The sequence below is a fragment of the Dreissena polymorpha genome, chromosome 4 (assembly GCF_020536995.1).
Source record: "Dreissena polymorpha isolate Duluth1 chromosome 4, UMN_Dpol_1.0, whole genome shotgun sequence".
NCBI lineage: Eukaryota > Metazoa > Mollusca > Bivalvia > Myida > Dreissenidae > Dreissena > Dreissena polymorpha.
In genome coordinates this window covers 46,992,912-47,016,089 of record NC_068358.1, presented here as the reverse complement: position 1 = coordinate 47,016,089, position 23,178 = coordinate 46,992,912, and the positions used below count along the sequence as shown (strand labels likewise).

General features: G+C 36.1%; 1 protein-coding gene across 12 annotated transcripts in view; it reads left to right on the top strand.

Moving 5' to 3' along the window:
* The window catches only part of LOC127876404 (DDB1- and CUL4-associated factor 12-like), a 105,231-nt gene extending 83,792 nt beyond the window's left edge, over positions 1 to 21,439 (top strand). For 4 of the 12 annotated variants that reach the window (XM_052421621.1, XM_052421620.1, XM_052421622.1 and 1 more), the window contains exons 4-9: positions 714 to 774; positions 2,214 to 2,386; positions 8,352 to 8,414; positions 12,055 to 12,211; positions 15,147 to 15,292; positions 17,439 to 21,439. In XM_052421621.1, the coding sequence (XP_052277581.1) occupies positions 714 to 774; positions 2,214 to 2,386; positions 8,352 to 8,414; positions 12,055 to 12,211; positions 15,147 to 15,292; positions 17,439 to 17,591 (753 nt within the window). In that variant the 3' untranslated portion in view covers positions 17,592 to 21,439. The remainder of the gene's footprint in view (positions 1 to 713; positions 775 to 2,213; positions 2,387 to 8,351; positions 8,415 to 12,054; positions 12,212 to 15,146; positions 15,293 to 17,438) is intronic. The other 8 variants (XM_052421623.1, XM_052421613.1, XM_052421618.1 and 5 more) reach the window with 7 other exon arrangements.
* Positions 21,440 to 23,178: the final 1,739 nt, after the last annotated feature.

The window sequence follows — 23,178 nt, the reverse complement described above, 5'->3', positions numbered from 1 at the left end:
ATGGACACGTGTAACATATTTCTCCCATTTGTCAAGGACATTGAAGAACTCGCTTCCGCCCGTGTTTTGCTCGCAGAACTGCCTTACGTCGTTGATTGGATATCGTGTTCGTTCTTGTGTTGTCAGCCTCGTCGTAGTCGTTTTGACGACATTATAAAACTAACACGCTACGCGCAGACGACAAAGGTGTAATTATCGGCTTTTGACCAGCCACGCGCAGACAAATGTGTGAAATTACGCTCAGTGTTTTGCAGTGTTGACTTTGGATTAAAGATTGATAATTAGGTGCGAATTATAGTGTTGGGACCGACAGAATCACTTCGAATTAACGATTTCTTTGGTTTAACGAAGTTCGGATTAACAATGAAATTGTACATTAAACAAAGAAGAACCAAAATAGGGACACGAAAAATACTTCGAAATAAAGGTGACTTCGGATTATCGGTGTTCGAAATAAGAGTGTTGAAGTGTATGTTGATTTATCAAATCACTGAATTTCTGAACATTAAAAGAAAGCTGTATGTGTACGGTTTTCATGAACATTTAGAAAAGCCGATAATTTCTTTAGCCAGCAAATAAGATAAAAGATCCAATTTATCAAATTTATTTCCAAGAATAAAATGGTCTGATTTCTTTGGAAACTGGGACTTTAAACCGTACAAGTGATAATTTGAACATAGCCATAAACATCAAGCATTTCTTTGTTGTTTCAGAGGGCACACACTGACTGGATATTCGACTTATGTTGGCTTGATGATGAGTATTTGGTAACAGGTAATCACGCTGTACGCATATTTTGTGCGTGCTTTATGAATTTGATGTTCAGTTTAAGCTAACTTGCTTTTGAAGTTGTATGTTGTCCTATATTTGTATGTGCATGGTGTGTCAATCAATGTTTACACACTAGAGTCACATTCTATGCCTAATTTTCATGAAACTTGTTGGAACGATTGGCCCACAGATATCTCTTCTATATTCAAATTAGGTCATTTGTTGTGTGTGTGTGGGGGGGGGGGGGTGGAGCATTAAATAGGTCACTAGCTCAAATAGTGGAACAAAAAGCTTTTGAACATTAATACAGAGTGCAAGTCATTTTTTTGAATGAGCTTTGAAGCTATGGCCTTAGGCATTGAGGTAAAATCTTATGAGTTTATCACAATCTAAAGTAAAAATCAACATGCAGTGCCGGATAACTGTTTGTGGATATGTAAACTAGTATTTCATTCATTGGACTGTGTTTATTAATTATATAGTCAAAATCATCTGACAGCCCTCATGTCATCTTCAATTTCGGTATGCAGCGATTTTCCTTGTCCAATTGGGAAAAGTACCCGTACTGGTCCAATTGGGAAAAATTGAGTCGTGAAAACCTCAAAATTGGGAAAAAATCAAGTCGTGAAATCTTTAAATTGGGAAAATCGCGTCGTGAAATTTGGGTCTTATTGAATACATCATACAGTTCATACTTAATTGAACATACCCATTAAAAGAATCATTTGCAGGCATGCCTTAATGACCATTAAGTAATTAAGTTGAAATAAATAACAAAATATTATAAAGAACACACAAAATCAATTACAAGTTGTTTTAATCTCTTGTTAAGCAATGTCTCTGTCTTTCATTTTTTTGAAAATTTCAACAATCTTTGATGTTTGATCATCTATCAGTTGCTGGCATACCTCTCTGCACAGCATCATTAGTGCTGTCAATGTGTCGTGTGATAGACGGTCCCGATTGTTTGTGCAAAGATTGTTCATTAGACTGAACACCCTTTCCACAGAGGCAAGGTTACAAACCGACATAAAACAGTACGCTGGCTGCCTGACAAAAGAACCGGAAACAGTAACGACACTATTGATTGCACGCGCTGAAAAATAAAACCCCAAATTAATCGAGCGCGTGGTTACACACAACTATACGATTTTCTTTGTTCGCTCACCGAAAGTTGGGTTTTGTTACGAAAATTTCGGTCGTTTTGAGAAAAAATTCGGACGTCGATTGGGATTTTTTCAGATGCCGATTTGGGAATTTGGGAATTTTTGCTTGATTGGGAAAGTACCGTTTACCGGTACTTTATAAAGAAGGAGGAAAATCGCTGGTATGACATGCCTATGGAACAATATTTCATTCTAATTTGGTATTGAAAAAATCTTGTTTTTTTGCTGTAGAACAATGTGCTAAAACTTGTTTTACTTGACACTGTTTGCTTTAAGGATCTCGAGACAGCAATCTTGGCCTCTGGCACATAGACGACGTGGATAGTGGGGAGACCTCGCCTCTCTGGAGCCTGCAGGTGCCCGAATACAGTATTAAAAATCCAGTTGTCGTGAAACGCTGTGGAACTGCAAAGAGGGTTCGAGCATTGGGATGCCTTCAGAAAAGAAAGGTTAAATAACTTATTATGATATCTCTACAAGTTTAGGCACTACCAGAAATTGGCATTGTCTACTGTATCTTTTGTAAATTTGTGATTTTTTAGCGAGGCTGTTTTCTGAGAAAACCCGAGCTATTGTCATAGCCAGCTCGTCGTGTTGTGTCGTTCGCCGGCGTCGTGCTAAAACCTAAACATTGGCTCTAAAATCAAAGTTTGAAACTTCATATGTAGATGCACCTTGATGAGTTCTACACACCACACCCATTTTTGGGTCACTAGGTCAAAGGTCAATTTCACTGTGACCTCTAAAAAAATAATTCTGACAAGCTTTTGCAGCTGAGCATGGCACCCGTTATGGGGTGCTCTTTTTATGCCCCCGGATCAAAAGATCGGGGGTATATTGTTTTTGGCCTGTCTGTCATTGCATGTGTGTGTGTGTGTTAACCAAAACTTAAACCTTGTTCATAACTTTTGCAATATTGAAGATAGCAACTTGATATTTGGCGTGCATGTGTATTTTATGGAGCTGCACATTTTGAGTGGTGAAAGGTCAAGGTCATCCTTCAAGGTCAAAGGTCATATATATGGCTTCAAAGCGGCGCATTGTGTTTCTGACAAACACATCTCTTGTTTTTACATAGCCTAGTAAATTGCTTTAGCGCACCAGAGCACAAAGTGAGCTATTGTGCTCACCTCCTTTCTGACATCCGTTGTATGTGCGTTGTGTAGCGTCAACTGTTTACTTGTCCTTGTACTAGAGGCCTCATTTTTCATCTAATCTTGAAACTTGCTCAGAATATTTATCTTGAAAATGTTTAGGCAGTGTTTAAATCTTTGTCAGCGTGCCCAAAAACTAGGTCACCAGGTCAAATCCAAGATAAACCTTGTTATTACTTCAGAGGCCAAATTTATGACGCAACTTGGTAAGAATGTTTATCCTGACAATATCTTAGACAAGGATGATTCTGTGTCATGTGCATCCAAAAACTAGGTTACAAGGTCAGATCTTAGTGAAACCTTTTTTTTTCACACTAGATGACAATTTTATGACTCTTGGCAAATTGGTAAGAATGTTTATCTAACCATTATGTAGAACTAGTTTAAATCTGGGTAATGTGTGTCAAAGTAAGAATAATTTTGTAACCACAAAAGAGTCTCATTTTTGTCTCAATCTCGATGAAACTTTGTTCTCATGTTTATCTTGATTATACCTAGGTCAAGTTTTAATATGTTTCCTAAAACCAGGTCACCAGGTCAATTTTCAAGAATTAGTTTTCCTCAATGTTAACCTTTGGAGTCCTAAAGAAAAGGTATGTTGACACAAATAAAGTCTGTATTTTCTGGTATTAAAAGTACGGCAGCATTTTGTTATTGGATCAATTAAACATCAAATATTTATTTCATTAAAATAAAAGTGAATCGAATTAAGTGCATAATCATAAGGCTGTATCAATTTTCTGCTATTATTAAAATCGCACTGTCCGTTAGACAGTTAGTCAGTCAGTCAGTTAGTCCGTCCGGATTAGTTTCCGCTTAATAAGTCAAGCAATTGTCATCAGATCTTCACCAAACTTCATGAAAATGTGTAAGGCAATAACATCTAGGTCAAGTTTGATAATCGGCCAATTTGACCCAGACACTCCTGAGCTACGGCCCTTGAATCATCGTAAAAATTTTGTTTTCTGTTTCCGCTCAATAACTCGAGCAATTGTCATCAGATATTCACCAAACTTCCTGAGAATGTGTAAGGTAATAATATCTAGGCCAAATTCAATAATCGGCTAATTCGACCCAGACACTCCTGAGTTACGGCCCTTGAATCATCGTAAAAAATTTTTGTTCTTGTTTCCGCTCAATAAATCGAGCAATAGTCATCAGATTTTCACCAAACTTCATGAAAATGTGTAAGGTAATAATATCTAGGTCATGTTCGATAATTGGCTAAATTGACCTAGACAATCCTGAGTTACGCCCCTTGAATCATTGTAAAATTGGGTTTTTAGCTCACCTGATTGCTCAGGTGAGCTTTTGTGACCGGTCTCTGTCGGTCATCCGTCCGTCTGTCGTTCGTCCTTCCACATTTGTTTGTAAACACTCTAGAGGCCACATTTATTGTCTGATCTTCATGAAACTTGGTCAGAAGCTTTGTCCCAATGAAATCTCGGTCAAGTTCGAAACTGGGTTGTGCCGGGTCAAAAACTAGGTCACTAGGTCAAAAAAAAGAAAAAACATGTAAACACTGTAGAAGTCACATTTCATGCCCAATCTTATGTAACTTTGTCAAAATGTTTGTCTTAATGATATGTTGGTTGAGTTCAAAAGTGGTTCCGGTCCATTGAAAAACATGGCCGCAAGTGGGCGGGGCAGTTTTCCTTATTTGGCTATAGAGAAACCTTGTAAACACTCTAGAAGTCACAATTTTTGCCCAATCATCATGAAAGTTGGTCATAACATTGGTTTTATTGATATCTCGGACGAGTTTGAAAATGGTCCAGATCTGTGAAAAAACATGGCTGCCAGTGGGCGGGGCATTTTTCTTTATATGTATATAGTGAAAACATGTGAACACTTTAGAAGTCACATTTTTGGCTCAATTTACAAGAAATTTGGTCAAAACATTTGTTTCCTTGATATGAGAGTTGAGTTCGAAAATGGTTCCGGTCAGTTGAATAACATGGCTGCCGGGGGGAGGGGGCAGTTTTCCTTATTTGGCCATAGAGAAACCTTGTAAACACTCTAGAAGTCACAATTTTTGCCCAATCATCATGAAAGTTGGTCAAAACATTGGTTTTATTGACATCTCGGACGAGTTCGAAAATGGTCCAGATCGGTGATAAACATAGCCGCCAGTGGGCGGGGCATTTTTTCTATATGTTTATAGTGAAAACATGTGAACACTCTAGAAGTCACATTTTTGGTCCAATTTTCATGAAATTTGGTCAAAACATTTGTTTCCTTGATATGAGAGTTGAGTTTGAAAATGGTTCCGGTCAGTTGAATAACATGGCTGCCGGGTGGGGGGGGGGCAATTTTCTCATATTTATAAAATAAAAGAAGCTTGTGAACGCTCTAGAAGTCACATTTTTTGCCCAATCATCATGAAACTTGGTGAAAAGATTGGCTTTATATATATCACACAATTAATGCCATAATTATTGCCTTTAAATTGTCCAAATTTTCATTATATTATACAAAATCCTTGTAAACACTCTAGAGGACACAATTTTGTTTCAGATTTTATGAATCTTGGTCATAATATTTATTATGCCCCCCTTCAGAGAAGAGGGGGTTTATTGTTTTGCACATGTCAGTCGGTCGGTTGGTCCGTCCGCTGGCCCGTTCACCAGATGGTTTCCGGATGATAACTCAAGAACGCTTAGGCTTAGGATCATAAAACTTCATAGGTACATTGATCATGACTGGCAGATGACCCCTATTGATTTTCAGGGCACTAGGTCAAAGGTCAAGGTCACAGTGACTCGAAATAGTAAAATGGTTTCGGATGATAACTCAAGAATGCTTAGGCCTAGTTTTTGTAAGCAAAGTTTGATGTTTGGTAAGGGGTGTCAACTCAAATTATAGGTCACCAGGTCAAATCTTACAAAAACAAAATCACTCCATATGCCAGAGTTTTGGTTCAATAATGATAAATCTTGACCAGGATGTTTGTCTGGACAATATCTAGGTCAAGTTTGACGTTTGGTAAAGATTGAATGAAACGACTCCTCTCAGGTGAGCGAACTAGGGCCATTTTGACCCTTTTGTTTCTTGTTTCCGCTCAATAACTCAAGCAATTGTTATCAGATCTTCACCAAACTTCATGACAATGTGTCAGGAAATAATATGTATGCCAAGTTCGATATTCGGCCAAACTGACTCAGACACTCTTGAGTTACAGCCCTTGAATCATCGTAAAATTGTTTGTTTTCTTGTTTCTGCTCTTTAACTCAAGCAATTGTCATCACAGCTTCACCAAACTTCATAAAAATGTGTAAGGCAATAACATCTAGGTCAAGTTCAATAATCGGCCCAATTGACCCAGACACTCCTGAGTTACAGCCCTTGAATCATAGAAAAATTGTTTTTTTTTCTTGTTTCCGCTCTTTACTCGAGCAATTGTCATAGGATCTTCGCCATACTTCATGATAATGTGTAAGGTCATAAGATATAGGTCGAGTTTGATTATCAGCCAAATTGACCGAAACACTCCTGAGTTACGGCCCTTGAATCATAAAAAAATGAGTTTTTTCTAGTTTCCGCTCAATGACTCCAGCAATTGTCATCGGATCTTCACCAAACTTCATAAAAATGTGTAAGGCAATAAGATCTAGTTTAAGTTCGAAAATCGGCCAAATTTACCCAGGCATTTCTGAATTACGGCCCTTGAAACATCAAAGAATTGCATTCCCGCTCGAAACATGCTCATACATGTAACTTCTATGTCGCTTCAGATGTAACCTTGATATTTGGTATGCATGTGTATATGGACAAGGCCTTTCCATTTGCACAGAAATTTTGACCCCTTTGACATTGACCTTGAACTAAGGGTCCGCGTTTAGGTTTCGAAATCTGCGTTTAAGTTTCAAAAAAGCGTTTTTTGGGGGCATATGTCTTCCGATGGAGACAGCTCTTGTTTATTTTGTTTATAATACACAATTTGACACAAGGCGCCAAATAATATTTTAATGTCATTTCAAATCTTTTATAAAAGAGCACAGATTGGGTTAACATTTGTAATATTGGTACAAAATCTTCTCGAATGAGTTAAGGTAGCGCACCTCTAATGATTTCCCGCGATTTCTTCGAAGGTTGAAGAGCCTACTATTAGGTGCCGTAGCCTAGTGGTTAAGGCGATAGACTAGAAATCTTTTGGGATATTCCCGCGCAGGTTCGAATCCTGCCGACGACGTATACTTTTTTGCGACGCGTTTTATTTATTTTCTAACGTAATTTGATTTAATATGGAATAAAAGCTATATTTATTGTTAAATATGTTGCAATTTTTATGCACATTCTTCAATTATTAAAATAAAAACAACGTTATGGCGAAATTGGGTGATTTTCTGTTGAAAATACGAACCATGCATGTTGCATTTTTATTTTTATTTCAAAAAGTAAACGGTAAATCTGTCTATTTCTTGGTATTTTTGCTGTATATAGTGTTTCTATAAAAACTAAGTTTAAAATATGACTTAAATGAAACTATTTTGAATTTTATGACACTTTGTTTTTAACCGACCCAATTTTTACTTGGCTGAAATCACTTACATTTCATAGCGCTCTGCCATAGATAAAATTTGTAAAAAATAAATGTCTGTAAAAGAATACTTATTTCATTTTGTTTAAACTTTAAACACCTTTACAGCATCTGTACACACCAACTGCATGCCCATATTTGGAAATTTGAATGAATTATGGAACTTTTATATACCCCAGGGGTGAAAATAAACTGGACAAAAGCCGAGCGTGGGGGTGGTTTTGAAAAAATCGGTATATTTTTTTAAAAAGCATGGAAAGCCTACCTACAAATTTGCATGTAGTTCAGTGAAATGATGCTGATTAAGAAAATAATTAATTAGATTATATTTGGATATGTGCCCATTAGAGGTGCGCTACCTTAATGAAAGGTTTTTAAATTTTGTGTTAGGTTTTTTTGTAAGAATCACAGAAATTCTACAAAGCTCTTACAAATTGTTTATGATATTGGGTCAATATCTTTTAACTTATCTGTTAGAGATTGCATGAAATAAATGATAAAATTAAAAATAAAAACTTGTTATATATCATGAAACAGCTATATCTATCTATGCATTATATTGTTACAAAAGTTCTGTTTTATTCCAGAGAAATTTGTTATTTCACAATTGGATACAAACATTAAAAACAATTCTGTAAAATGGATATGTTTGATTTAATATTCTTAAAAAATCACTATCAGTATTACACCTAATATATTCCACCATAAATGTAATTTCAGGAAGTAGGCGTACTGTCTCTGAATGGATTGTTTCATATATGGGATGTGGAATCATTTTCACCAGTAAGTAATTCCCAGTTTGAGATAATTAGAGCTGGTTGCAGCTAGACTAACATCACAGTTATAGCCAGAGATTCCTGCTTGGCATTTTTAGCTCACCTGATTGATCAGGTGAGCTTTTGTGACCGGTCTTTGACCGTCTTCCGTCCGTCCGTCGTTGTCATAAAAAGGATTGGGTAGTGCTTTCTTTAGATGATTGTTACACAAAACACGTTTGTTTTACTTGTGCCCAAATCAAGCAGATTTTTAAGTAATTTTCTTTTCTTTTATTCAATATAATACATTCAATATATACATGTATATAATTCCGCCATGCTTCTATCCTTGGTCTGGTATTGTTGTTTTCTTTGGTGTTGGTTTCTGTAGCGCGTTGGTTTTTGATGTGGCTGAGGTGCTGGCCTGTAAACACTCTCGAGGTCCCAAACCCGGATGAGAAAAGAGGAGGCATGTGCGATCAGAAGATTTGTCCCAATGTTATCTCGATCAAGTTCGAAACTGGATCATGCTGGGTCGAAAACATGTGAACACTCTAGAAGTCACATTTTTGGCCCAATTTGCATGAAATTTGGTCAGAACATTTGTTTCCTTGATATGAGAGTTGAGTTCGAAAATGGTTCCGGTCAGTTGAATAACATGGCTGCCGAGGGGCAGTTTTCCTTATTCGGCAATATAGAAACCTTGTAAACACTCTAGAAGTCACAATTTTTGCCCAATCATCATGAAAGTTGGTCAAAACATTGGTTTTATTGATATCTTGGACGAGTTTAAAAATGGTCCAGATGGGTGAAAAAACATGGCTGCAAGTGGGCGGGGCATTTTTCTCTATATGTATATAGTGAAACATGTGAACACTCTAGAAGTCACATTTTTGGCCCAATCTTAATGAAATTTGGTCAGAACATTTGTTTCCTTGATATGAGAGTTGAGTTCCAAAATGGTTCCGGTCAGTTGAATAACATGGGGGTGGGCAGTTTCCTTATATTTATATAGTAAAAAAAGCTTGTGAACACTCTAGAAATCAAATTTTTGCCCAATCATCATGAAACTTGGTACAAAGATTGGTTTTATGTATATCACATAATTAATGCCATAATTATTGCCCTTAGATTGTCCAAATTTTCATTATATTATACAAAATCCTTGTTTCTGCATGTTCCGTCCAAATGTTTGTTGATTCCGCTCTCTAACTAAGTTTTCATTTCTTAACTATCTATTCTAAAATTATACAGCATGAAAAGTCCTGTTTCAGGCATAATATTTTCATACATTAATGTGCTTTAAAATAACCTTCATAGAGTTTCGTTGCATGCGCCCTTTTCAAAAATCAAGCAAAAATAAAATCTGGGAAATAAAAAAAATCCATTTTGATTGTCACCGGGCATATGAGAAATGTATAAATGTATGGTCAAAAATCAGGCATTAAAAAAAAATTACATTTCTTCATTCCTTAATTTCATTCTATGTAGAAAACATCAACATCAAAAAGCTTTCTTTGAGCTTGTATTTGCGATGGAATTTCATTTGAAATTTTATTATGCATCTCGTCTTTACACATCTAATAGAATCATATTATGAAACTATGACTAACCAGAAAGCTACAATTTTCTGTGGCAATCTTCTTTAGCAATGGACATGCTTTAGAAGGGAAAAAATATCTTTGCTTTATAATGAAACGTGGAGAACATTTCAAAAGTACAAATTTCCTTTTTTTTTTTGCTTTTGACCATTATGAAGTAATTTGTTAGCCGGATTTTTTTCGAAAAAATCTCGGCTTATAGATTGATGTTGTCGGGCGGGCGGGGGGGGCGGGCGGGCGGGGTGGCGGCGTGCTCGAAAATGTTAAAGTTCTTATTTCATGGTATAACTTTGGTATGCTTGGACCTAGAGTCTTCAAACTTGACATGAAGGTTGGCCAGGATTAACAGATGACCACTGGTCATTTCAAGGTCATTCATTTGAAGGTCAAGGTCACTGTGACCTTCAATATAAAAAATGTTAAAGTTCTTATAACTTTGGTATGCTTGGACCTAGAGTCTTGAAACTTGACATGAAGGTTGGCCATAACTAGTTAGTAACCACTGGTCATTTCAAGGTCATTCATTTGAAGGTCAAGGTCACTGTGACCTTGAATGTAAAAATGTTAAAGTTCTTATTTCATGGTATAACTTTGGTATGCTTGGACCTAGAGTCTTCAAACTTGACATGAAGGTTGGCCAGGATTAACAGATGACCACTGGTCATTTCAAGGTCATTCATTTGAAGGTGAAGGTCACTGTGACCTTCAATATAAAAATGTTAAAGTTGTTATAACTTTGGTATACTTGGACCTAGAGTCTTGAAACTTGACATGAAGGTTGGCCAGAACTAGTAAGTAACCACTGGACATTTCAAGGTCATTCATTTGAAGGTCAAGGTCACTGTGACCTTGAATGTAAAAATGTTAAAGTTGTTATAACTTTGGTATGCTTGGACCTAGAGTCTTGAAACTTGACATGAAGGTTGGCCAGAACTAGTAAGTAACCACTGGACATTTCAAGGTCATTCATTTGAAGGTCAAGGTCACTGTGACCTTGAATGTAAAAATGTTAAAGTTCTTATTTCATGTTATAACTTTGGTATGCTTGTACCTAGAGTCTTCAAACTTGAAATAAAGATTGGCCAGTACTAGAAGATGACCACTGGTCATTTCAATGTCATTCATTTGAAGGTCAAGGTCACTGTGACCTTCAATGTTAAAATGTTAAAATTGTTATAACTTTGGTATGCTTGGACCTAGAATCTCAAACTTGACGTAAAGGTTTGCAAGCACACTTAGATGACCACTGGTCATTTCAAGGTCATTCATTTCAATGTCATTCATTTGAAGGTCAAGGTCACTGTGAACTTAAATGTTAAAATGTTAAAATTGTTGTAACTTTGGTATGCTTGGACCTAGAATCTCAAACTTTGCTCATGCCTTGAAAAGTACTTACATTTCATTTTGACCTTTGAACAATATTTCAGTAATTTAAGTATTGCATTGACAAAAACACGAAAGGTACTTTCCTGTCATTTAAATAAAAAATCCGGCTTCAATGCGGTCATCTCCGACCGCGGAACTCTTGTTAAAATAATATGCTACTCTTGTCTTTAAGCAGATACCCCATTTCGACTTCTTTTTTTCTGTAAGTTTGGGCTCCTAAAATATGTTTTGAGCTATACACAATTGAATGGTAACAATCAGTTTCTAGTAATTTCAAAATGCAAATTTCAAAAACTGCCAATTTGAGACCATGTGTCAAGTGTATCACTTGTGTCCTGACCTCAAAGGTCAAGGTTTCTCTTAGAGTTCAAAGGTAAGATTTGATTGTTAAACTGTTTAAGAGACAAAGTTTAAATTCTTGTTAAATACAAAATGTAGTTTTAATTCTTTTTAAGGAACTAGTTCAAAATAATACTTTTGTTACTAAGTTGGAAATTGTTTAAATGATCAGTGCTCCAGCTAAGCCTAAATGGAAGGGCGCCCAAACAACCCATGCCCTGCCCTTCCAAGGCCCCGCCCTACCCTTTTAATTATTTATATATAAAAAATCCTAGCTGAAGCAGTGAATGATATTAATAATTTCTGGGAGAAATAAATCACTTTGTGATATGTTAATTTCAGTCCCAGTGTCGTAAGTTGCCCAGCAATATAGAGAATGTGTGTATGTGTGTGTCTCAAGAGAAGACGCTGTATGGGGTCGGCTCACAGTGTCACGTGTTCCTTATTGACCCACGGATGAAGACTACTCTGTCTGTAGAGTCCAAGTTTGGGAAAGTGGGTAAGTGGCTGGAATGACAACTTCTTAAACCTTAACCACTTAAAAACGCATTTTGATGCATTTGTAGTCCTTTAGAAAGTTAAATTCAATTAAAGACCTTTCTTACTAGATTCAAGTTTTAAAGACTTCATTTCCAACCCTTAGATACTGATGAGCAGCAAACAGCATAAAACCAGCATGAACAGACTTTGAGTTACTCACAGGCTGTTCTGGCTCTATGCTGTTTGCACATAGACATTTTCAATTTGCTTCGGAGCGGGAAAGGGTTATCCCTTTGCATGCTGGGAAATTTGTCGTCTGCTAAAATGATGTCTGCTGAATTTCTAAAATGAGCATTTCTTCGATTTTTTTAAAAGAATACTATCAGAATAGCAAACAGTTTGGATCCTGATGAGACGCCACATTTTGTGGCGTCTCATCTGGATCCAAACTGATTGCAAAGGCCTTCAAAATTCGGTTCCCGCACTGAAAGGGTTAAGGGAGGTATATCATGTACACTGAAATCCTCACCATTTTGATTTTCTGTGTTGTGGATCAGCTGACCCGATGTACTTGTTTTGAAGTATTTAACTCATTCCTGTCAACGTTGAAAAAACATGATTTATCTTCAATTAAAAAATTTCTAGGTTACCCTAATAAAAATATGAGTTAATAATTTAAGACATGTTCATGGAGAAGTCATACTAAACTGGGAGTTTTAAATGTATATGGTGTCCGCCTAGCAATCGGGAAGTCATGGGTTCGATCCACACTGTTGGAGCATTCTTAAGATTTCCCCATTGACACCAAGTACTGGTTCTAGTTCCAGGAAACGAACTCGAGCACGTTAAAAAAAGCCTAAGGCTTTCTATGGAATCGAGCTAAAATAAATAGGTTTAAACTTAACTAAACTTTATACTTACCCTATAGTGCAGATTAGCATGTCAAATTTCTTTTTTTAGCTCACCTGAGCACAACGTGCTCATTGTGAGCTTTTGTGATCGCTTTTTGTCCGTCGTCCGTTGTGCGGCGTCAACATTTGCCTTGTTAACTCCCTAGAGGCAACATTTATTGTCCAATCTTCATGAAATTTGGTCAGAAGATTGGTTTCAATGATATCTTGGATGAGTTCGAAAATGGTTACATTTGCTTGAAAAACATGGCTGCCAAGGGGCGGGGCATTTTCCCTTATATGGCTATATATGGCTATAGTAAAATCTTGTTAACTCTCTAGAGGCTACATTTATTGTCTGATCTCCATAAAACTTGGTCAGAAGATTCATCCTAATAATATCTTGGATGAGTTCGAAAATGATGCCAGTTGGTTGAAAAACATGGCCGCCAGGGGGCAGGGCATTTTCCTTATATGGCTATAGTAAAACCTTGTTAACTCTCTAGAGGCCACACTTATTGTCCAATCTTCATGAAACTTGCTTAGAAGATTTGTCCCACTCGTATCTTCAATGAGTTCAAAAATGGTAACCTTTGCTTGAAAAACATGGCTGCCAAGGGGCGGGGTATTTTTCCTTATATGGCTATATATGGCTATAGTAAAATCTTGTTAACACTCTGGGGGCCACATTTATTGTCCAATCTTCATGAAACTTGGTCAGAAGATTCATCCAAATAATATCATGGACGAGTTCAAAAATGATGCCGGTTGGTTTAAAAACATGGCCGCCAGGGGGCGGGGCATTTTTCCTTACATGTATATGGCTATATATAGTAAAACCTTGTTAACACTCTAGAGGCCACATTTATTGTCCAATCTTGATGAAATATGGTCAGAAGATTTGTCTTAATGATATCTTGGATGAGTTCGAAAATGATTACGTTTGCTTGAAAAACATGGCCGCTAAGGGGCGGGGCATTTTTCCTTATATGGCTATAGTAAAATCTTGTTAACACTCTAGAGGCCACAATTATAGTCCGATCTTCATGAAATTCGGTCATAAGATTCATCTCAATAATATCTTGGACAAGTTCAAAAATGATGCCGGTTGGTTGAAAAAAATGGCCACCATGGGGGCCGGGCATTTTTCCTTGTATGGCTATAGTAAAACCTTGTTAACACTCTAGAGGTCACATTTATTTTCCGATCATCATGAAACTTGGTCAGAAGATTTGTGAGAATGATATCTTGGATGAGGTCGAAAATGGTTTTGTTTGTTTTAAAAACATGGCCACCAGGGGCGGCGCATTTTTCCTTATATGGCTATATATGGCTATAGTAAAACCTTGTTAACACGTACTCTAGAGGCCTCATTTATTTTCCAATCTTCATGAAATTTGGTCAGAAGATTGGTCTCAATGATATCTTAGATGAGTTCGAAAATAATTATGTTTGCTTGAAAAAAAATGGCTTCCAAGGGGTGGGGCATTTCTCTTATATGGCTATAGTAAAATCTTGTTAACACTCTAGAGGCCACATTTACTGTCCGACTTCATGAAACTTGGTCAGAAGATTCATCCCCATAATATCTTGGACGAGTTCAAAAATGATGTTGGTTGGTTGAAAAACATGGCTGCCAGGGGGCGGGGCATTTTTCCTGATATGGCTGTAATAAAACCTTGTTAACACTCTAGAGGCCACATTTATTTTCAAATCTTCATGAAACTTGGTCAGAAGATTTGTCCCAATAATATCTTGTTATCTCAGGTGAGCGACTTTGGGCCTTGCAGGCCCTCTTGTTTTAAAGCATTAGAACTGAAATTGGGACTGTACTGCTGAGAAAGAGCAATACTTCCTAATAATGGAATTTTTAAATAAACATCACTATTAAAAACTACATGTATACTAAAAACTGTTTTAAGATAATGAGACCTTTGGCTTAATGGTATTGATGGTGATTTTCTAATGTAAATACAATATGAAAATGGTATTTTTTAAATAATGGGTTCCTCATGTGGCTAACAGGAATAAAGTTTATAGTATAGTTAATCATTTGTCTTGCAGGCATTCGGTCAGTGAGTTTCAGAAACGATATCATAACGTTCGGAACAGGCATGGGACATATCCTATTTTACGACCTGAGAGCAAAGAAGTACCTTGAAAGTGGGTGTGGCCATTTCTGCTCACTTAGACTTGGTAAAGGCTGGATGGTAGGTGTCAATGCTTCTGTAATAATTATTTCATCCCAGACTGTGCAAAGGTGCTTAGCAGTGTTTTTTTTAGCTCACCTGAGCACAACGTGCTCATGGTGAGCTTTTGTGATCGCCTTTTGTCCGTCGTCCGTCATGCGTTGTGCGGCATCAACATTTTGCTTGTTAACTCTCTAGAGGCCACATTTATTGTCCAATCTTCATGAAATTTGTTCAGAAGATTGTTCTCAATGATATCTTGGATGAGTTCGAAAATGGTCACGTTTGCTGGAAAAACAAGGCTGCCAAGGGGCGGGGCATTTTTCCTAATATGGCTATATATGGCTATAGTAAAATCTTGTTAACACTTTAGAGGCCACATTTATTGTCTGATCTTCATGAAACTTGGTCAGAAGATTTATCCCAATAATATCTTGGACCAGTTCAAAAATGATGCTGGTTGGTTGAAATACAGGGCCGCCAGGGGGCAGGGCATTTTTCCTTATATGGCTATAGTAAAACCTTGTTAACACTCAAGAGGCCACATTTATTTTCCGATCTTCATGAAACTTGCTCAGAAGATTTGTCCCACTGATATCTTGAATGAGTTCAAAAATGGTAACCTTTGCTTGAAAAACATGACTGCCAAAGGGCGGGGCATTTTTCCTTATATGGCTATAGTAAAATCTTGTTAACACTCTAGAGGCCATATTTATAGTCAAATCTTCATGAAACTTGGTCAAAAGATTCATCCCAATAATATCTTGGATGAGTTCGAAAATGATGCCGGTTGGTTGAAAAACATGGCCGCCAGGGGGCGGGGCATTTTTCCTTATATGGCTATAATAGTAAAACCTTGTTAACACTCTAGAGGCCACATTTATTTTCCGATCTTCGTGAAACTTGGTCAGAAGATTTGTCCCAATAATATCTTGTTATCTCAGGTGAGCGACTTTGGGCCTTTCATGTCCTCTTGTTTACATTTAATGGTCACTTGGTTTGGTAAAATTTATAATAAATCACTGTAAATGACATAAAACATGTATATATATTGTGAACAGTAGACATTTTGTTCAGTAAATTACACAATGTACTTATTGTGAACAATAGACACTTGGTTAAGTAAATTACACAATATACTTATTGTGAACAGTAGACACTTGGTTAAGTAAATTACACAATATACTTATTGTGAACATATGCACGTCTTTAAGCAGGGAATGTTTAAGTGATACCAAGTCTTCAAAAATTATTGAATTAGGTCAGCTTAAAAAAAAAATGTTATTTTTTTTTATTAATTTTTTTTTTTTGATTCCCCAACTCTGAAGAATATGCCATGACATGCTGAAATCTTTCCTGTCTCTATTTTACATTATTTTTGTGATTATTTTAGTTCATTTAACGTTGACTTAGCAATCATTATGAAATGCACATGGAATATATTGCAACAAAAAAAATTAACCAACTTTTTGTATCTCATCAAATCTATGTTATCAACCACATCAAGCGTTTAAATTTTGGCTATTGCTTTAAGGAACACTGTTTTTTTATGGGTTAACTTTATTTTATGAAATATTAAATGATTAAATTTTGTCCTAAGTTAAATTCCTGGTGCAAAAGAAAAACTGTTATAATAGTTTTTTGTAAAAATGTATTTTATGGGAATGATTACTTACCTTAATGTCTTCTACCTACAAATGAATAAATTAGCTTAGCTCTGGGAAAACCAGGTTTAATGCATGTGCATAAACTGTGGACCCAGATTTGCCTTTTCATCGAAACTGAATTTGCGCCTTTCCTTAATCGATAAATACCATTACAGCAATGAAAGTATTGTCTCTGATAAGACTTTGAAGACATCACAGGCTAATTTGGGAATACACTTTTGGCACATGCATGAAACCCTTTTTCCCAGAGCGAAGCTTGCATAAATAAATGTTAACCCTTTCAGTGCTGGAACCGAACTTTGAAGGCCTTTGCAAACAGTTTGGATCCAAATGAGACGACACAGAACGTGGCGTCTCATCAGGATCCGAACTGTTTGCAATTCTGATAGTATTCTTTGAAAAAAATAGAAGAAAATGCTAATTTTAGAAATTTAGCAGACAACATTTTAGCAGACGACAAATTTCCCAGCATGCAAAGGGTTGAACGTTACTAATTTCAGCTTCATGATGACAACTACTCACAGCTGTACAACCAGAACATTGAGAATGCCATATATGCACACGAGTATGATGAGACTGGAACCAGAATGTTTGTGGCGGGGGGACCCCTACCAACCTCACTGTGGGGCAATTATGCAGGACTCTGGTCTTAGGTTATGCTGCACTGTCAGTAGGGGTTATGCCCCACAGTGGTATTAGGTTATGCATTGCTGTTGTGTCAGTTATGCAGTGATATTGGTAATGCAGTACTATGGTAGAAGGTCAACAGTATGTGCGGTTATCCATTGCTGTTGTGTCAGTTATGCAGGACAGTGGTGTTGGTTATGCAACATTGTGATTGATGATTGGCTGAATGCAATAAAGTCTCTAGAATTTCGTTTCATATGTGTTAATTTTTCTGTTAAGTTTTTTTATAATGGTTTCAAGAAAAAACACAGTTTCACTTGTGATTTTCTTTGCCATTTCCTTTAGTATTTCAGGTAATTTGTTCTCAAGATTTTAATATTTTTAAAAGATTTTGATATTTAAATCAGACATTTAGTACTTAAGATTATTAAGTTTGCATAATTTATCTCAGACAGAGCAGCTTTGGTTCTTTTTATGCTCCCAAAGGGTGGCATATAGTTTTTTAACTGTCTGTCAGTCCATTTGTCTGTCTGTCTGTCAGTCTGTCCGTCGGAAAACTTTTACATTGGTCATAACTTTTGCAATATATTGAAGATAGCAACTTGATATTTGGCATTCATGTGTATCTCATGGAGCTGCACATTTTGAGTGGTGAAAGGTCAAGGTCATCCTTCAAGGTCAAAGGTAAAATATATGGCTTCAAAGCGGTGCAGAAGGGGGCATTGTGGTTCTGACAAACACATCTCTTGTTTTTAAAGAAAACACGTTTTTGAAGCTAGAAAGATATTGTTTAAAAGCATCAAACACAGGTGGCTTTATAAAGACTTGTAGATCTATATTTTTCCTTTGTAATACATATCCCAAGTATGAATGCCTTTATTGTCAAGCATATTTCAAAGTTGATAATTTTTATGTCCCAACCACTATAGTGGGGGACATATTGTTTTTGCCCTGTCTGTTGGTTGGTTGGTTTGTTTGCTCCAACTTTAACATTTTGCCATAACTTTTGCAATATTGAAGTCAATAAGCATTTCTTTTCCTTCAAACCATGCTCTAAATGTGTTTCATTTGCATGAAAACGAAAAAAAAGTATTCAAATGAAGAAGAAGTGTGTGACATTGAGAATGGCTGATTGGTAGGTATATACAACTTTTTAGTAAAATGGGGGTATTAGTGAATGCCATTTTTGCCATAGTAAAATGTAAAATGGTTAGTGACTTACTGCCCCATCTTTGATGACAGTTTGTCCTTCTAACTACTTTGTCAAGTTTTGTTTGATAGACATGAATATTTTCAGGCTTTATATTTAAAAGGGTTTGTAGTGCTTGACATAACATAATAAGTTCTAGATTGGTCTCACTTAAGATGGCCGACACGCTTCCATATTGGATTTTTTATTCCACAAAACTTCATGCAATTAATCAAATTAAAACCGTTTTATATTTGACTTATTATTTTTTTCTACAAAATTCAAAGGAATCAAGTGTTGGCCAATAATTTTGATTGTATTTGAATAGCTGGTAGCCATTTTGTCATGTCACCTACATGATGAGGAAAAGTATTTGATTTTCTGTTTGTCCTTAGAACCTTTTTTTATTTGTTAAAATTCAATTTACTTGAAAATGTCTTCACTTTTTAAATATATAAATAGTGGAATGCTTATCAAAATGTTTGCATTGAACAGATTCAAGATGAGCTAGTGACGGCCATCTTGGACAAAATTGTCTTCAAGATATATATATATATATATACATTTGGAAATGAAGTGCAGGATTTTTAAATAATGTTTATCTATTTGAGACTTAGTGTATTGTACACAAATCTACATTGGTCCATTGAGGTTGAAGGTCATGTTTAGACTTGAAAGGTCAAAATACAACACACCTGGGTCAAAGCGGTATGTTGGGGTATTGATCATCTTCAGTAATAGATCTAGTTGCTTGTGTGTTGTTCATCTGTAAACTGTACCATTGATACCAGATCTTCTTCAATTTGTTATGAAGTGGATAGAACACATTTTTAACCAAAAACTGTCCTGAAGTTATGTAGTGTTAGTAAGAAATACTCAAACTAATTCCTTATGTTCTGTAAGGTAGAACAGTCTCCAACATTCAAACATCAAATTTACTGAAAATATCTTTTACAGATGTAGCCAGTCAAATTTTCTCTTCAGCTGAATTTTTAATTGCTGAAAACTTCATTGAATAGTTGTTGAACTGTATTAAATCAATATTAAATGCTAAGATTTAAAAAATGGGATATGGTTTCCAGCAGCTGGAATGTTTTCTCAAAATCTACATCCTTGAGGTCTTACCAAGGTCCACATGGAACAAATCAGAAGTTTTATTGCATATAAATTGTTGTGTAAAATAGTTATGCTATTGATGTATAAGAAAACTTTGGCTTGAAGCATTGATATATGTGTGTATGTACAATTCTGATGTAAGCATTCTGTGTATATACTGCTATTTATTTTATAGGTTGTAAAGAATTGAGCTTAAAGTCTCTATAACGCTCAAAATCAACGAAAATTTCGTAAAGTATTTCGTATAATATAAATAAAACCTAAACAATCAGTGTTCCTTATAGCAATAGCCAAAAGTTCTACGCTAGATGTGGTATGATTACATAGATTTTTGTAGATACAAAATGCTTGTTTTTATTTATTTGTGGACACAATAAATTCCATGCTAATTTCCAGCGAATATATCTATTTATAGGACACACAAACACTAAAATGGTACCATGTTAAAACCATAATAAAAACGAGCATTTTGTATCCACAAACATCTTTTTTACTAGACCACATCTGGCATTGAAATTTCAGCAATTACCATAAGGAACAATGATTTTTAATTATTTAGCTTTATTTTTTACGAAATATTGTACGAAATTTTCGTTGATTTTGAGTAGTAATGTTAATTTAAATATAGCTAGTATCAAACCAAAACTCACCTAGTTTGGTCATGTAAGAGAAGAAACACCATATGAATTAAAATTACTTTGCTGGCAGTTTAATTTTGCCGTTAATTTTACTGTGAAAAGAATTTATCGAAGTGAGTTATGTCAGAAAATTTTATTGGACATGTGTATTGTCCCCTACCGGTGACTTATGAAACTTATTGAGATTATGCACATCATTTCATATTGTTCCGATGTCAAAAATTCTGGTTGCTATGGCAACAAATTTTTTTTTTTAAATCTGACATGGTGGAGTTTCACCGGTAGGAGACCATATTGCTTGGCAATCTCTTGTTAACATTGTGTTTATGGTTACGTTAGAATGCGTTTTTTTGCGATTTGCCTGAAATACTAGTACTTGGTGATAATAATGGTGGGTGAAATTACATCAAACTAATTCATTATTTTACTTGAGAGTGAATTGATAACATCATTATAATTATGATTGTCCAATTGCTATAATTGCACAAAATAAAATGTATTATCTTTTTGTTATAACATGTTGGCATTTAGTTTATTTCATAATAACTCAATGAGTTGGCGTCTTGTCCATGCATATTTAAATACAAATGTTTATTATTATATATTTTGTTAATTCTTATTAATTTAAAACATTTTTGTAAATAAGAAAATAACAAAGACATGAAATGGTTTGGAAAAGTTGACAAAGCCACGTCCAAGGATAGTGTTGGTGTACATAGTATACTTTAGTATGAAAACTTTGTATATAGAAATTAAGCTTGTTTTAATTGTTTGATTTGAGCTGCATCATGTCAACATGGGTCATAGTCTCATGTGCATCCAGCGTTGCTCCAGACCAACCTGAGCATCTGCACAGTTTTGCATGACCTGGCTCATTTCATTATTTTCAGAATGCTTCAAGACTGTTACTTGAATAAAATATAAAAACATTGGATGCATTTTTTTTTTAATAATGTAAATTGAACGCTCAAATATAACACTTAAGTGTAATGTATTGTACGAGATCCATTCTGTTATTCATTCAGTCGAGTTGAGACCCAAACTTTTAACATTTTTTTAACTTGTGATAAAAAGCTTTCTTTTCTACACTGTGAACTTAAATAATTAATGTTTAATGGGTGGTTATTCACAAATTTGCCTTACTTAATAAACTTGTATTGGGTGTCAAAATCGAAACTAAGGAATATCTTTTTTGTCAATAACCACTGAAATGCTACAACATTTTACATGGCACTTTGGTACTTGCTGGTTTGGCTAGAGATGCGTTCATTATGCAGGATATATGCACAACAAGTACCCCCCCCCCCCCTCCCACCCGATCAGCTGAAACACACAATTTATCTTTCCACATAGGCCCTTTCGCCCTGACCTTAATTGCAGCCAAAAACCCGTAGTGGTTGCTGAGGGGAGGGGAAGGTGTGAGTCGCTGTTTGGCCGCAGATTCGTTCATAATGCAGCGCATATGCACACCAATTACCCCCTCCACCCACCCCCAATAATCTCGGGCAACCAGCAAGCTCCTTGACTTATTTTTCTACCCAAGTCATGTACCCTAAACTGTATGGGCGCATACAACTCAGGCCCATATCGTGGGTGGTGGATGAGTACATTTGGATGGGGGTGGGGATACTTGCAAGTTGGGCAACAGATGCATTCTTTATGCAGCGCATATGAACAGGTTTTCCCCCAGGCAAGCTTAGCCACTCAGCAATCAATGGGCCTGATATTTCCCACGTATGCCCTATGTACTTTGACCTTAATGGGAGCCAAAACTCATGTCCATATCTTGCGTAGTAGCTCATTTCACGTGGTATACGCTGAATGGGCCAAAGATGCAGTTACTTTTTGCTAGCCCGGGGATAAATATAGTCTTATAATAACCCCAAGATTATCAGTTTATACTTTCCTAGATTGATGGTTCGAGTGGAGTAGTGAATGATGATCGTCGGGAAGTTACAAAGTTGTACTTGTGTATTTCCAATTTGTGTTTGGTATTCACCAGAAATGTTAAGCAATATTATACGATAATGAGCATGTTATTCGATGTATTGTCCTTCATATAAAACGCACAGAAAAACAGGTGGACATACTACATGTTTGCAACGTGAAACGAATTTCCGCGCCTGAGCAAAGCATAGTGAAATACAGTTCTCATTTATATTGCACAAACATTTATCAAATCATGTTAGAATCGGAACAATTTTCCTATCAACCCTTTTTATCGGTAAAAGAACGTCACTTTGTCGTTCTGATGCGTTTCTTTTGAACATGTTGGCCTAACAAGATCGTGGCCTTATTCCTACGTATTGGAAATCCAAGTTTATTGATCAATACAATTGTTTATTGATAAATTGCTTTTTATAACATTATTAAATCTTTGAGTCTGTACGCATAGTTTTGGTATTTAAAAGCCAAAAGCAAAGTCGGCGCCAGCCGAATCTGGTGCAAGACTTGGCGGTGTGAAAATTGTTTACTCACTGTCAGTCAAGATTGCATCTAAAGAAAATAAACAATATATTTCAACATCACAAAAACATAAACCGCATGGACAGTACTTGTTGTTGTTGTACACAATGGCGCACAGAAAGTCCGTTGACAGATGACAAATGAGTAAGGACTTGCCCTCAGGTTGCACAGCACTGTGTGATGTAACCGCTCTTGCCATCAATA